The sequence below is a fragment of the Mus caroli genome, unplaced genomic scaffold, assembly GCF_978045245.1.
Source record: "Mus caroli unplaced genomic scaffold, Mus_caroli_1 scaffold_9, whole genome shotgun sequence".
NCBI lineage: Eukaryota > Metazoa > Chordata > Mammalia > Rodentia > Muridae > Mus > Mus caroli.
Genome location: NW_028227264.1, coordinates 40,208,886 through 40,222,355, shown reverse-complemented (window position 1 = coordinate 40,222,355; position 13,470 = coordinate 40,208,886). Strand labels below are relative to the sequence as shown.

At 45.3% G+C, this 13,470-nt stretch overlaps 1 protein-coding gene across 4 annotated transcripts in view; it reads left to right on the top strand.

The window, feature by feature from the left end:
- Armc2 (armadillo repeat containing 2) overlaps window positions 1-13,470 on the top strand; it is a 104,231-nt gene that overhangs the window by 58,018 nt on the left and 32,743 nt on the right. For all 4 annotated transcript variants that reach the window (XM_029482898.2, XM_085842798.1, XM_021174473.3 and 1 more), the window contains exons 11-12: window positions 8,809-8,954; window positions 12,545-12,644. In XM_029482898.2, coding sequence (XP_029338758.1) covers window positions 8,809-8,954; window positions 12,545-12,644 — 246 coding nt within the window. The remainder of the gene's footprint in view (window positions 1-8,808; window positions 8,955-12,544; window positions 12,645-13,470) is intronic.

Genomic DNA, 13,470 nt, shown 5'->3' with positions numbered 1-13,470 from the left:
TCTGCCCTCTGAGTGCTAGAATTTGAGACAAAGTCTCTCTTTGATTGTAATTTTCTCTCTCCATCCACCCAAGTGCAGGGATTACAGGCATGGACCTCAGTATCTGGCCCCTTTTTAATGTCACAGATTGGGTATTCTCGTCTCGTTGAAAGCATTTTTCCAATCTGTTATATGTCTGTGGTACCATTATATATATATATATATATATATATATATATATATATATATAATAAAATCCATTGATATAAAGGAAACACTTAGTGCTATCAGGAGCAAACATATGTCAGATCAAGAAATGAGGGCACGGAGCTGGAGAGATGGCTCAGCAGTTAAGAGCACTGACTGCTCTTCTGAAGGTCCTGAGTTCAAATCCCAGCAACCACATGGTGGCTTACAACCATCCATAATGAGATCTGACACCCTCTTCTGGAGTGTCTGAAGACAGCTACAGTGTATTCACATATGATGGGAAAAGAAAGAAAGAAAGAAAGAAAGAAAGAAAGAAAGAAAGAAAGAAAGAAAGAAAGAAAGAAAGAAAGGGAAAGGAAAGGAAGAAAGAAAGAAAGAAAGAAAGAAAGAAAGAAAGAAAGAAAGAAAGAAAGAGGGAAAGGGAAAAGGGAAGGAAAAAGGAAAGGAAAAAAGAAAGGAAAGGAAAAAGAAAAGAAAAGAGGGCACTAGGTAGGTGTGGTTGTTAGGGCCATAGTGTCAGGTGTTTGAAGCCAAAAATTTTCAAGTTCAAGGCCAGTCTGGATTAAGTAACAGGCTGTAGTCTCAAAGAATAAGCAAGCCCTCCTCCTCCTCCCTCCAACTTGAAATCAGATCCCTGGTGTGCTGTTTAGCTGCCCCACCCCCACCCCTTCCTGCTTTTTATTTCCCTTTTCTGGGATTAGCCCTAGACCCACGGGGTCAGCCCTTCCATTCAATTTCCTCCAGGGGGCACTGTAGAGCTTCACACCACCCACCACCTTCACATCACAGCTGGTTTGGTTGTCTTCAACACCTTTCTCTGAACCTAGCATCTGGTAGAGACTCTGTGGGAACCACAGTCTGCACCCCGTATCCTATGGATCTGGAGAAAGTGAAGCTCACTGTTGCCACTTGAGAGCATGCCCCTGCTGTGCACACCACTTGATTAGAGCAAGCTGTCACCATGTTTGAGTGTTTACAGATATGGGTAGGAAGGGAGTTTGTTTTACAGCGTGTCATTTGCAGAATCCCCAGAACTGGACAGTCCTTCCTATTTAATTAAAACAAAAATGTTGGGCTGGATAGGCCAAGACTGTAAGCCCACCATTTCAGAGACTAAAGTAGAAGACTCCTAAGTTCAAGGCCTGCCCGAGCTATAGACAAGACCCATGTCAGAAAAGAATGTTTTAATCAGGGAAAGAAAACAGACAAGAAGCTGTTCTATACTGAATGCATAATAAAATGTAAGCAACATGGCTTTACCCCAAAATACTGCATATGCAAACACACACACAATTGAGACCTATACCCAACATGGGAAACAGCAGAAGTACTTTCTCAAAGCAACCTTTGTCCATCTGCTAGGATGGAGAGTTCCTTCACACCCAGTTTTTAATGACATACAAATTGTAGTGATTTATTGTTCACTGAACGAGACAGCTGTTCTTCACTTATGAACTTCCCTTCCTGTCAAGGAATGCTTTATCTGCCAGAGCAACTGGCCGCTAACTCACCTGACAGGAGAGAACAGGCATTGCTTTCCTCCTCTTTCTTTGCTTGGGAAGAAGCAGTTTCCCAGTGGCTGCTCTGACTGCTTCTCCAAGGACAGCAAGTCTGGAGATGTGAGGAGACTCGGCACCCACGATCACATAATGCCTTGGGTTCTGAACTATGGAAGGGCGGGGCTCATCACCATGGCTGGAGGATGAGTTTTATAACTAAGCCTTCCAGTGCTGCATACCTACCCAGGCACAGGCTCTGTCTGTGCCTAGAGTTTCACAAAATACTAGACTGTGACGGCAGCTTACTTTAACAAGAGGAAAGGAGAAGCAGGACCAGGACAGGCTTGGATGAAGCCACCAATCAGGAAGGAGGGTTAGCGTACACAGCAGGGCCAGGAAGAATACGCTAAAGATATTTCCTCTGCAGCCAGGAAGATCCAGGGCGGGGAAGTAAGGATCCAAGAACACTGTTTGCCAAGAACCGTTTGCTTGCCGGTATCTTAGCATGTCTGCTCAGCTCTGCCGCTTCTCTGTACTGTGAATATGGTCATTGCGGCAATGAAGAAATGCCTCTAACTTCTAACATGCAATTGTGAAAACCAGTGTTAGAACTTCATCACTTAGTAATTTTAGCCTTTGACATGATCTCTGGATGACCTGGAACTCCTGGTGATGCTCCTGCCTCTGTCTCTCCCAGCTACTAGAGTTACAACTGCACACCCCACCCATTCTTTGTCAGTGGTCACTAATGCATCTCCCGCAGACTCCTTTTCTTATTTTGGCACATCAACATCCTGTGTAATCTATACACCCTCCAAGTTCTCTCCTGTCTTAATGGGACATGATTATTAAATTACAAGGATGGATGGGTGGTGGTGGTGCATCCTTTTAATCCCAGTGCTCAGGAGGCAGAGGCAAATGGATCTGAGTTCAAGACCAGCCGGGTTTTCAGGACAGCCGGGGCTAAAAATTAGCAGGATCAAGTCATATATCCATTTATCCTGAGACAAAAAGACATCCAGGTAGTAAATAGATTCCCAGTAATGAAAAATAGGACAAGCTAGTGTTGGGGTGGGGGATGGGCAGGAGTCCTTCCAGGTGGGGTGAAAGCCATGGTAGGAAATGCTGTAGGCAGACCCCAGCAGGCTTGTGAATTAGCAGCACTTTCCTATGCATGTGCGTATGCATTTGCGGACTGCCATGAGATCCTTGGGAAAACTTGGCTCTAACGTGTTCATGTGTGCAGTGACGCTGCATGTTGTTAGTGTCTTATGTTTCTGCCAGACTGTATTCACCATATGCGAGACAACATGAAACCTCTTGGGTTACCACAGGGGCTTGGATTCAGGCACATATGTGGTCTCAGTTGGGCAAAAGTCCAAAGAATGAATGTACTTTTACTAATAGAGGAAGGCAGGTTTAGCTGAGGTTAGGAACAGTGCCACTTTGGCTTTTCACTCATGGGGCCCCCTGTCTGCGGTCTCTGACTGTGTTCATCATTTCTCAGCACCAGTGTGAAGTGAACCATTTTGTAGTTGGCCGTTGAGATAAAACGTGAGGGATTTGAGGGATGGATAACCCGCAACCGAGAAATAAAATAAATGTGTTTACAGACAAATGCCAAATAGAATGGCAGGGGACAGGAGTTCAAAGTCTAGGACTCCAGGCCACCTGGAGGCCTGCGGACGTCCTGCACCCCAGTTTCCTCATCTCACAAATGAGTAACAGAATCCTGTTCTTGCCTGCTCCAAGGGTTGTTTCAAGCAGCAAATGGGGGGGAGTAGTTTGTCCCCCGTGGGGTGGTGGCAGCTCATTTGCATAACACCTTTTGCTATATCAGAGGATAATCTTGCTGCGGGCTGCAGGGGTTGAAGAAGCGTCATAATTTCCAGACACCTAACTTGCAGTGTGCCCAAAGATTTCTTTGAAAGATGCGTTTTAGAGTTGGGAAAATGACTCCCCTATGGCAGTGGCCCTGACTAAGGGTCAAGTTCCTGGAATGCTCCATTTTGCTTAGTCTCGGGAACTCAGGGAGAGTTCTGAGATGGGCTATTTGAACCTTTATAAATTATCTTTTTTTTTTTTTTTTTAGACAGAGCTTCTCTGTGTAGCTCTGGCTGTCCTGGAACTCATTATGTAGACCAGGCTGTCCTGGAACTCACAGAGGTCCACCTGCCTCTGACTCCTAAGTGTTGGTATTAAAGGCGTGGACCACTACTTCCAGGCCCAATATCGTCTTAATGCAGTTTTCTCTATAAAAATGGCTTTCCTAGGGCTGAGAGTTTAGTTTCTTGGTAGAGTGCTTGCCTAGCGACTAAGGGCCTCAGTTCAGTCCCCAGCACCAAAATGCAAAATAAACTAAGAATGGCCTCTAGATATTGATTGCATGGTAAGACCTCAAGACTCACCTAATTCATGAAGGACATACAGCTTTGCAGGCTCTCGGGGTATCTTATCTGACAGAGGACAGCTCATTGGAGAAGGGAGCATTATGCTCCAGAGCAGAGCTCGGTCATTGTTCAGCAGATAACTAGCCATGGCCAAGATGGACTTTTCTCCCTTGATAAATGAAAAAAAAAAAAAAAAAAAAAAAAAGCCAGTGCTCTTCGTTCCACTCAACATGTAGCAAAAGCGGGGACACTGAACGCTGTTCAATTCTCTTGCGGGCTATCAGCACAGCTTCTTTTTTCATCTTCCCATTGGTTGCTTTCTGACTCTGTCTCTCCCGCTGCCTTCCCATTGGTTGATTTCCTGATGCTGTCTCTCCCGCTGCCTTCCCATTGGTTGTTTCCTGACTCTGTCTCCCCTGCTGCAGATAGAACAGTTGCAGCTCAAGGTTTTGTTTTGTTTTGTTTTTACTTTGTTTCTTGGTAAAATGCTGCAGTTGGGAGTTGTGAATGGATGGCTCAGGCAAGCCCTTTAGAAGCTAAATAGGCACCATCTGACCTCCACTGTCTTTAAAGAAAGGATTTAAAATGGTTTGAGAGATTAAGAGAAGTAACAGTAACTAAGGAGAACTGGGAAGTGGAGGAGGAGGCAGGGAGGCAGCAAACATCTCTCATATGTATGTGTGTATACATATATATGCACATATATATCATATGTATGTGTGTATACATTTTTATGCACATATACATATGTACACACATATATATGTATATGTACACATACATATATGCACACATATATATGTGTATCTCTGTATGTGTATATATGTGGTTGACATATATGTTGATAAATAATTACATATATAATAGTGTATATATGTATATATACTATATATAAAATATACATGTATATAAAATATATATGTATATATGTTGCAGAGGGAGAGACCTGACCAGGGTGCTACTGGTACAGAGAAGAGGCTCTGTCTAGTCACTGAGCCATCCATGAAAAGCAGTGGACCTAACTGGTCCCTGCATGTGAACAACAGGTGGCAGGAGTAGTTGAGGAAGACATGCTGAGTGAAGGACGCAGTCTAGAGAAAGACATGGGCCAGAAGACAAGCTTGTTGTCTGGAGGGCTGGGGAGAGGGGGAGACGCAGAAAGTAATATGGACGTATAGACTGAGAGAGTGAGAGTCTGTAGGGTGTGGATGCTCCCCCTTTGTCTTGGGCGATCAGGGGAGGGGAGGTTTTGAAATCCCCTTATTGTGATTGGATCGAAAGCCACCCCATTGAAAACCTCCCCACGCAGAAAGATGGCAGATGGTGTCTGGTGGGGGGGGGTATGGGGGAGAGCTGTAGAGGTTGGCAAACGATGACATTGTGGAAGGAATGATGGCAGCCAGAGGAAGTGTGGAAGGAGTGGAGCTTTCTATTGTGTGTGTCTGTACCAGCCTTGACTTGGGCTCAGTGTCAAAAAAATCAAACACAGCACATGCCCTCCCTGAAGCTCCTGGCCCAGACTCGACAGGCAGGCAGGCAGAGCCCACTGAGAGCCCTTGTGGGCTCTGTCGCCGGAGGCACACTTTCGAGTGACTGAGAATAACCGGATCACAAGATCATGCCACTAAGTCTTTTTTTTTTTTAATTAGGTAATTTCCTCAATTACATTTCCAATGCTATCCAAAAAGTCCCCAATATACTCCCCCCCCAGTCCCCCACCCACCCACCCCCAAGCCACTAAGTCTTAACCTGGGAAAAATGGACACAGCCACCAGGGCTTCAGGTAACAAAAAGCAGAAAACAGGGGGACTCTGTGGGCCTGGGCACCCAGGCTATGGATGTCATATGTTGAATGTTACTCAGAAGTTTTGACACAGGGGTATAAGCTTAATGCATCTTTCTGCCAGCGCCACATTTGACACACGTGAAAATGCTCAGGCTAGCATGTATTACTCCTTTGGACATACGATGTTCTAATGTTTGCACCTCCACTCCTGCTTTGGGCCTTTTGGGGGCTGGAGGACAGGATTTTACCCCAGGCTAACTCTAGCGTATTATGTAACCCATCTTAATGCCAACTCACAATCCTCCTGCGAACTCACTCAGCCTCCAGAGTGCTGGGATTACAGGTGTGAGCCATTATGCCCAGCCACTGATTGGGTCATTTACAAAAGTACTATGTTTGGAGCAGAAGAATTGTAAAACTTTTAACTTTTTCTAATGAGAACGGATAAGAGAGTGGGAAGGGATAAATTATGGTTTGAATAAGAAAAAATAGCTCCAAGGAAAATTGCGACCTCTTTAGATGGAGGTTAGTGTGGGAGCAAGGTGAGACTGACATTGTCCTCCCACGGCAGCTGGAGTACGTGCTCCTGGCTCCCATGGGCTCCGCCTGCCTTGGGGACAGAGGGAGTCAGTCTGGCACTGGTTCTCCAGTCTCTTGGGAGGAAGTGGGTGAACCAGCATTTAGATCGGTGGTTCTCACCCTGAGGGTCTTGGCCCCTTGAAGGACTCTGGCAGGAGCTGCCTGAGGCCATTGGAAAACACAGATAATATTACACAATTCATAACAGTAGCAAAATTACAGTTATGAAGTAGCAATGAAAATGATTATGGTTGGGGGGCCACCACAACATGAGGAACTGTATTAAAAGGTTGCAGCACGGCCTATTAGTCTCACAGAGACCCAGGCCTTAGCTTAGTAGATGCTCATGAGAGCCAGGCTCCCCTGCACCATGTGCAAGTAGTTTATTTCCCTGCCGATGTGTGTGATGTCAGAGCTTTCAAGGAAGAACTTAGGAGTCAACCACTAGTGCTTTGAACACTTTCATTTAAAAGGTTTGCAAATTTTCTGGGTTTCAACATGGTCAGTTAATCAGTTATAGTTAACTTCGTTGATACAAAGGAAAAACTAATCAAGGGTGCCTGGCATCTCATTAATTTTTCTGTTGTTGATTTGGTTGGTTGTGTTCTGAGAGAGGGTCTTGTAGCCAGGCAGGCCTCATACTCTTTCTGTAGTGAAGGCTAGCCTTGATCCTCCTGTCTCCACCTCCCACACTGAGATTTAGGTGTGTATGGTTGGCATTGGTTGTTTTGAAAGGTGTATTGTGCCCACAGCAATGCTTGACTCTTACATAGAGCTCTACAGCACACATAAACCATCTCTTACAATCCATACATCCTAGCACCCAGGAAGTAACCAGAGGAAGCCTGCTTTGCTTCCCACTGACCACAGTATAAAGGGGAAGGCACAGCGTGAGTGACTGCCCCAATCATACTTCATGGGGAGATTCAACTCACCGGCCCATGCTTCCTCCTCTGCACCCATGGGTGAAACTCTTCAGTGGGGGTGGGGCCAGGCCCACCCTGTGCAGTGGATACTATTGATGTCCACATATCTAATCTTATCTCCCCTCAGCTGCCCTCAGCTCACCTCACCTCAGCTCACCCTGCCTCGCCTCAGCTCACCTCAATTCATATCTCACGATGATAAGACAACCAGTCAGTATCACCCCGCCATGAGGAAAATGTACTGTGGGAGGGTGAGAAACCAAGCCAGGCTGGAGCTGGGGGACTCGTCGCCAGCAGCTTGCCGTTAACCCCAAGGGCAATGATCACACTGAAAAAGAAAATCACTAGACAACAATGAGGCAGTGGTGGCGCATGCCTTTACTTTCAGCACTGGGGAGGCAGAGGCAGGCCAAGCTCTGTGAGTTCGAGGCCAGCCTGGTCTACAGAGTGAGTTCCAGGACAGCCAGGACTACACAGAGAAACCCTACCTCAAAAACAAACAAACAAACAAACAAAAACAACAAAAAACTCAAGCAAACAAGACAAAATTACTAGACAACAAAGCCACTGTTACAATCTTACCAAGTTGCTCTCTTCTTGACCCTTAGACCAAAGCTCTAAGAAGAAAGCTCTCTTGAAAAAGCTGTTAACAAAATATGGCAACTTTGTAAGAAGTTGTATCTCCCTCTTTGAATGAAATGAGACTAGAAGTCTTACATAGCTACTGGCTTCCTCATTATTCAGTGCTACTTAGAAGAATTTAAGTGGGCAAAGCCAGGAGCAGGGGCCAGGCCTGTACTCTGAGCCTGGGGAGGTCGAGGCAGGAGGAGCAGAAGATAAGATCAGCCACGGCTGCATAACAAGCTTGAGGCCAGCCTGGGCTAGGCAGGATCCTGTCTCAAAACAATAGCCACAACAACAAAGAATCTAGGGGTTGGTGAGATGGCTCAGTGGGTAAAGGCACTTGCCACCAAGCTGGGTAGCCAGATCTGAGCCCTGGAATTCACGCGATGGAAACAGAGATCTGACTCCCACAAGTTCTTCTCTGAGTTCCATGTGACTGCTATAGCATATGGGTACTCCCCGGCCCCCCGCACTCCCCCCCCACATGATTTCTCTCTTAATAAAATAATAAAACTTGAAAAAATTAAAGTGGGAAGGTTCTCATGTGTGTTACTCTGTGTTTATGACAAGCTCAGCCAAAGATGAGGGTTTCACTAACTCTGAGGGTCTGGTAAATTATTTACCTAAAATGTTAATATTCCATCTACATACTCTGTGTGGGTTCATTTGAGACAGTCCCTTTGTAGCTCAGGCTGGCCTTGAACTCCTAACTGTTTCCTCCCGAAACAGTGGAAAGGAGGGCGGGGAAGGGGTCTCCTAGCCCTGCTGCCTTATTTTAAGCTTTAAGAAAATGACACGCACACACCTTCTCCTAGACAACCGCGACCTTGAGAAACTTAGTCGATTCACCACTGACGAGAAGCAAGCTCCTGAACATCGGGGCCTTTCCCCATCTCTGCACAGTGATGGAACAGCACGCGGATGACAAGGACATCTGTACCAACATCGCCAGAGTCTTTAGGTAGGTAGACTAAGAAAATACCTCATTTTAAAATGTTTAGTGTTTGTATCCTTGGTGTAAATCGCCTCCCTCAGATCGACCTGTGGGCATGTCTAAGAGGTGGCCCCGCCCACTCTCCTGGGCAGGTGGGCCTGGCTTATAGGAAAAGAGGCAGAGCCAGCTATAAATATGGGCTAAAGGTTCGCGGTCTGCCTCAGTTCCTGCTTCCAGCTTCCTCTCTGTGTGGCCTGACTTCCCTTCGTTCCCTCAGTGAAGGGGACAGTAATGCGGAAACATAACCGGAATAAACCCTTTCCTAACGCATGTTGTTCTTAGTCAGTTTTTTTTTTCATACAAAGAATTTAGATTTAATTAGTTTTAATTTAATTTGTTGAGATAGTTTCACTCCCATAATCCAGGCTGGCCTTGAACTCCTTCCTGGCAATCCTGCCTCAGGCTCCCAAGTGTTGTCTGAGCCACCATGACTAGCTCCCATCTTTATTACGTTGCTTGGGACTCTTAATGAAAAACTGGGGAGCACTAGCTATCTTCTTCTAACTTTAAAGATTATCCTGTGGTTTCGCCAGCTGAAAATAATTCGTATAGGCTCCCCTCCCTGCCCTTTGGACACAGGATCTCAAAGCCCAGATCATGCTGGCCTCTAACTCACAGAGACCTAGGTATCTCCCTTGGCCTCCTGAGAGCTAGGATTTCTTGTGGTAAACTATTATGAATTGTTGAATTTAGTTAACTAATATATTGTTTCCGATTTTTCTGACTGGTAAGTGACTTACTTACATTGACCTTGCCTTTTCTTTGCCATATTATTTTTGTGTTTTCAGTTTCAAGTATATAGCATCATCATAAAATGAGTGGGAAAATGTAATCTAAGTGTGTGGATAATGGCTACAGATTTAATTAGTTAACAATCCCTTCTCTCCCTCTATCTCCCCACGCCCACTTCCCACCCCCACCCCGGAGTTAGTCTCATTGTATGGCCAAGGCAGGTCCCAGACTGCTGAACTCTGATGGCCCTCCTTCCTCTGCCTACTGAGTGGCTAGCCAAGTCTCCAGGCACCAGCCACCATGGCTAGCTGATTCGTTTGTTTAGTGGCTGTGAATACTGTCTGGGTTCCCACTCCGTTCAGCTTCAGTCCATTTGATTCTTATGAGATCTCATCTTTCCTCCTAGTGCTTTCAAACAGCATTACATGGTTCCAACCAAGCTTTCAGGGGGCTGAGGCAGAAAGATCAATAGAGTCCAGCTTGGAGTACATAGTAAAACCCTGTTTCCAAAAACAAATCAATATGGCATGACAGTCACTCTGTAGTAGAGTGCTTGCCTACCTTGTGAGAGGCCCTACGCTCCATTTCTAGTACTTCAGTCAACCAGTGTTGATTTTAATCACTTTTGTCTCCAGTGATACAGTTTTATTTATTTTACTTATTTGCAAGTACTTGTACTGTACTCAGTGTGTGCTGGGCAATCGTCTAGGTACCAACCAAATGGATACCTTCACTGTCATCTTCATCTGACATAGGGGGAAACTGAGGCACGGGGGAAATGCAGACATTTTCCCAGCATCACACTCAGTAGGCCGCAGAGCTGCGGGTCAAGCCAGGCATTCTGACTCTAGAGCTCACACTTTTTCCTCCCATGTTATGTGGCCCTTCTTGTTGTTAAGATTGCTTTTCATGTTTGATTTGATTTTTAATCACTTTTAAATTTCCTTGATCAATCTTGCCAAAGGTTTGACAGTCTTTTTAAAAAAAATATTTATTTTATTTTATGAATACTTATAAGTGCCTGTATGTATGTGTTCATGTGTACCATGTGCGTGCATGCATGCGTGTGCCCTCAGAGGTCCGTTAGAGGCTGCTTCATCGACTGGAGCTGGAGTCATAGGCTGAGTCACCATGTAGGTGCTGGCAACTAAGCCTGGGTCCTCTGCCAGAGCAGCCAGTGCTCTCAACTGCTGAGCCATCGCACCAGTCCCCAGTCATTAGGTTTCAGCAAAGAATCAATAGATGTATCGATACAATTCACTGCATGTTTCCTATCTTACTCTTCCTGCTTCTCCTGACTAACCCCTCTTTGCTGTCTGTGAAGGTGCTATGTTTTGCCTCTACCTGTTTTAGTTAGAAATTCATCTTCTTTTTGATCTTGTTAAGGCTATTCATTTTCCTCTAAATGCCGCTTTAACTGTATCCTACGAATTGTAATTTGCAGTATTTGTTTGTATTCAGATGTGTCTCTAGATTTTCTAGGTGACTTGAAATGGAAGTTTCATATTTTTAAAAGTTTTATAGTATGTGGGAAATACATTCATATCTTTTAAGCTCGGAGTGTGGCTCATCCCAGCCCTTCCGAGGTGGAAGCAGGAAAATCAAGAGTTCAAGTTCACCCTCAGCTACATAGGAAGTCTGCAACCAGCCTGTGCTACATGCAACTCCGTTTCAAAGAAAAAGCAGGCTGGTGAGATGGCTTGGTAGATAAAGCCACTTGTCACCAAATCTAACAACCTGAGTTCAAGTCTGAGGACCTAAAGGTAGAGGAAAGAGTCAATTCCAAACTCACATGCTAGGCCTTCCTGGATTGTACAGGCTAGTTTCCAAGTTCCCAGGCTCAACGGCCCCATAATTCTTAGACCCCCAAGTGCTGCCATTGTAGTTGGGCACCAGCCATGGCCTGCTGCATGGTGACCAGAGAGGGTTGTCTGGAGGGCGTCAGTGCTGTGAAGAGATGGTGAAATTCACAGCAGGACAGTAGTCACGTGTGCCTATCCACCTGTCACTCATGAAAGGTTCCTGTTTGTCATGAGCTTTTCAGTATTGGCTTTGGGGTTTGCTCGCTGCTCATGAAACGCTTTGAATGCTGCTTGTCCTAAGGGCTACTTTGGCTGATGTTAGTTTTTATGCCTGCTTCTGATGGGGTGGTTATCCAAACAAATACTGCAGCAATTTCTGAGCTTCCGGTTTGTACATCCTATCTAGCTTTTTTGTCAACTTGACACAAATCTAGAGTCAGTCATCTGGAAAGAGGGACCATTAGTAGAGGGATTGCCTCCATACGATTGCCTATAGACAAGTCTGTGAGACATTTTCTCAATGAGTGATTGATGGTGGGGGGCGGGGAGGGGTGTGTGCCATTGCTAGGCAGCTGGTTCTGGGCTGTATACGACAACAAACTGAGCACGCCACAGCCAAACAAGCTAGCGAGCAGCGTTCTTCCATGGTCTCCGCTTTAGTTTCTACCTTGGCTTCCCTTTGAGATGGACTGTACGCTATAAGGTCACAGCTTTTATCAGCAACAGAAAGCAATGGAGGACAGCACTCTGCCATCTTCAGGGTTCTGCCTCCTGGGAAGCAAACGCAGGGCCTCATACCTGCTAGCCAAGTGTTTACCACCAAGGAGGGGGCTTTAGAAACACCCACCCTTGTTCTGTCCCCTTAGAGTCCAGAGCAGATAGCAAGCCTCTATGCATTTTCTCTGGATTTCTGGACTTCTTTTCCTGAATTTGCATGATCTGCATTTACAGTGATACTATGTGGACTTAAATTTTAAAAATTGTAGCATTTGTTCTGACTCTCCCACTTGGCATTTCCCACAGCAAACTAACCTCTTACCGTGACTGCTGTGCAGCCCTGGCCAGCTATTCCAGATGTTACGCCTTGTTTCTAAGTCTATTGAACAAATACCAGAAGAACCAGGTCAGTCATGCATGCCTCTGTTTGATGTCCTCAGTGTCTGTGCACTGGTGGACTTATAGACGCCGATGTTGAACGAGTTTATCTTTTTAATGTTTTGGTTCCTACTAGAAGCTCCCTTCCATTCCTGGTATAATGACCCCAGGGGGCAGTGAATACCTGCAAGGATTGAAAAGAGAATAATCAGAGGCAGAAACGGGGTTCTTAGGTGAGGTTCCTGATTTAGGGGTACACTGAAGGAGCTCTGTTCTTCCTGGGATTTACAGACTGCCTACATGAGTTTTCCTGGGGTGGGCGTGAGGTACACTGACAAGTTCAGTAGAAACCCGCACTGAACTTCACCTCGGGTTTATGGAGTCAGAGGGGCAGAGTGTGGCCTGTCTATCTGCATTTTAACAAGAACCATGGGGGTTTGACATGCAAGCAAAAGAGATCATCTACATGAGATATACTTTGAAGAAATCTTTTAGCCTTTAAATTCACTAATTCTTTGATCATGTTGTATTTTAGACTATGGGATTTCAAGTTAAAGTATTTGAAGAATTATCTCTCTACTATCATCTATATATTTATATATGTATCTATCTATCTATTTATCTCTCTGTATAATATATATGTGCCTGAGTATCTTTCTGTGTATCACATACAGGCAGGGACCCCAAAGGTATTGGATCCCCTGGAACTGGAGTTACAGACAGTTGTGATCTGCCTGATTTGGGGTCCTGGGAACTGAACCTGGGTCCTCTGCAAGAGCAGCAAGTGCTCTTAACTGCTGAGCCACCCTTCCCACCCTCAGGATAAAGTATTTATGAGACGACATAGCTTTAAT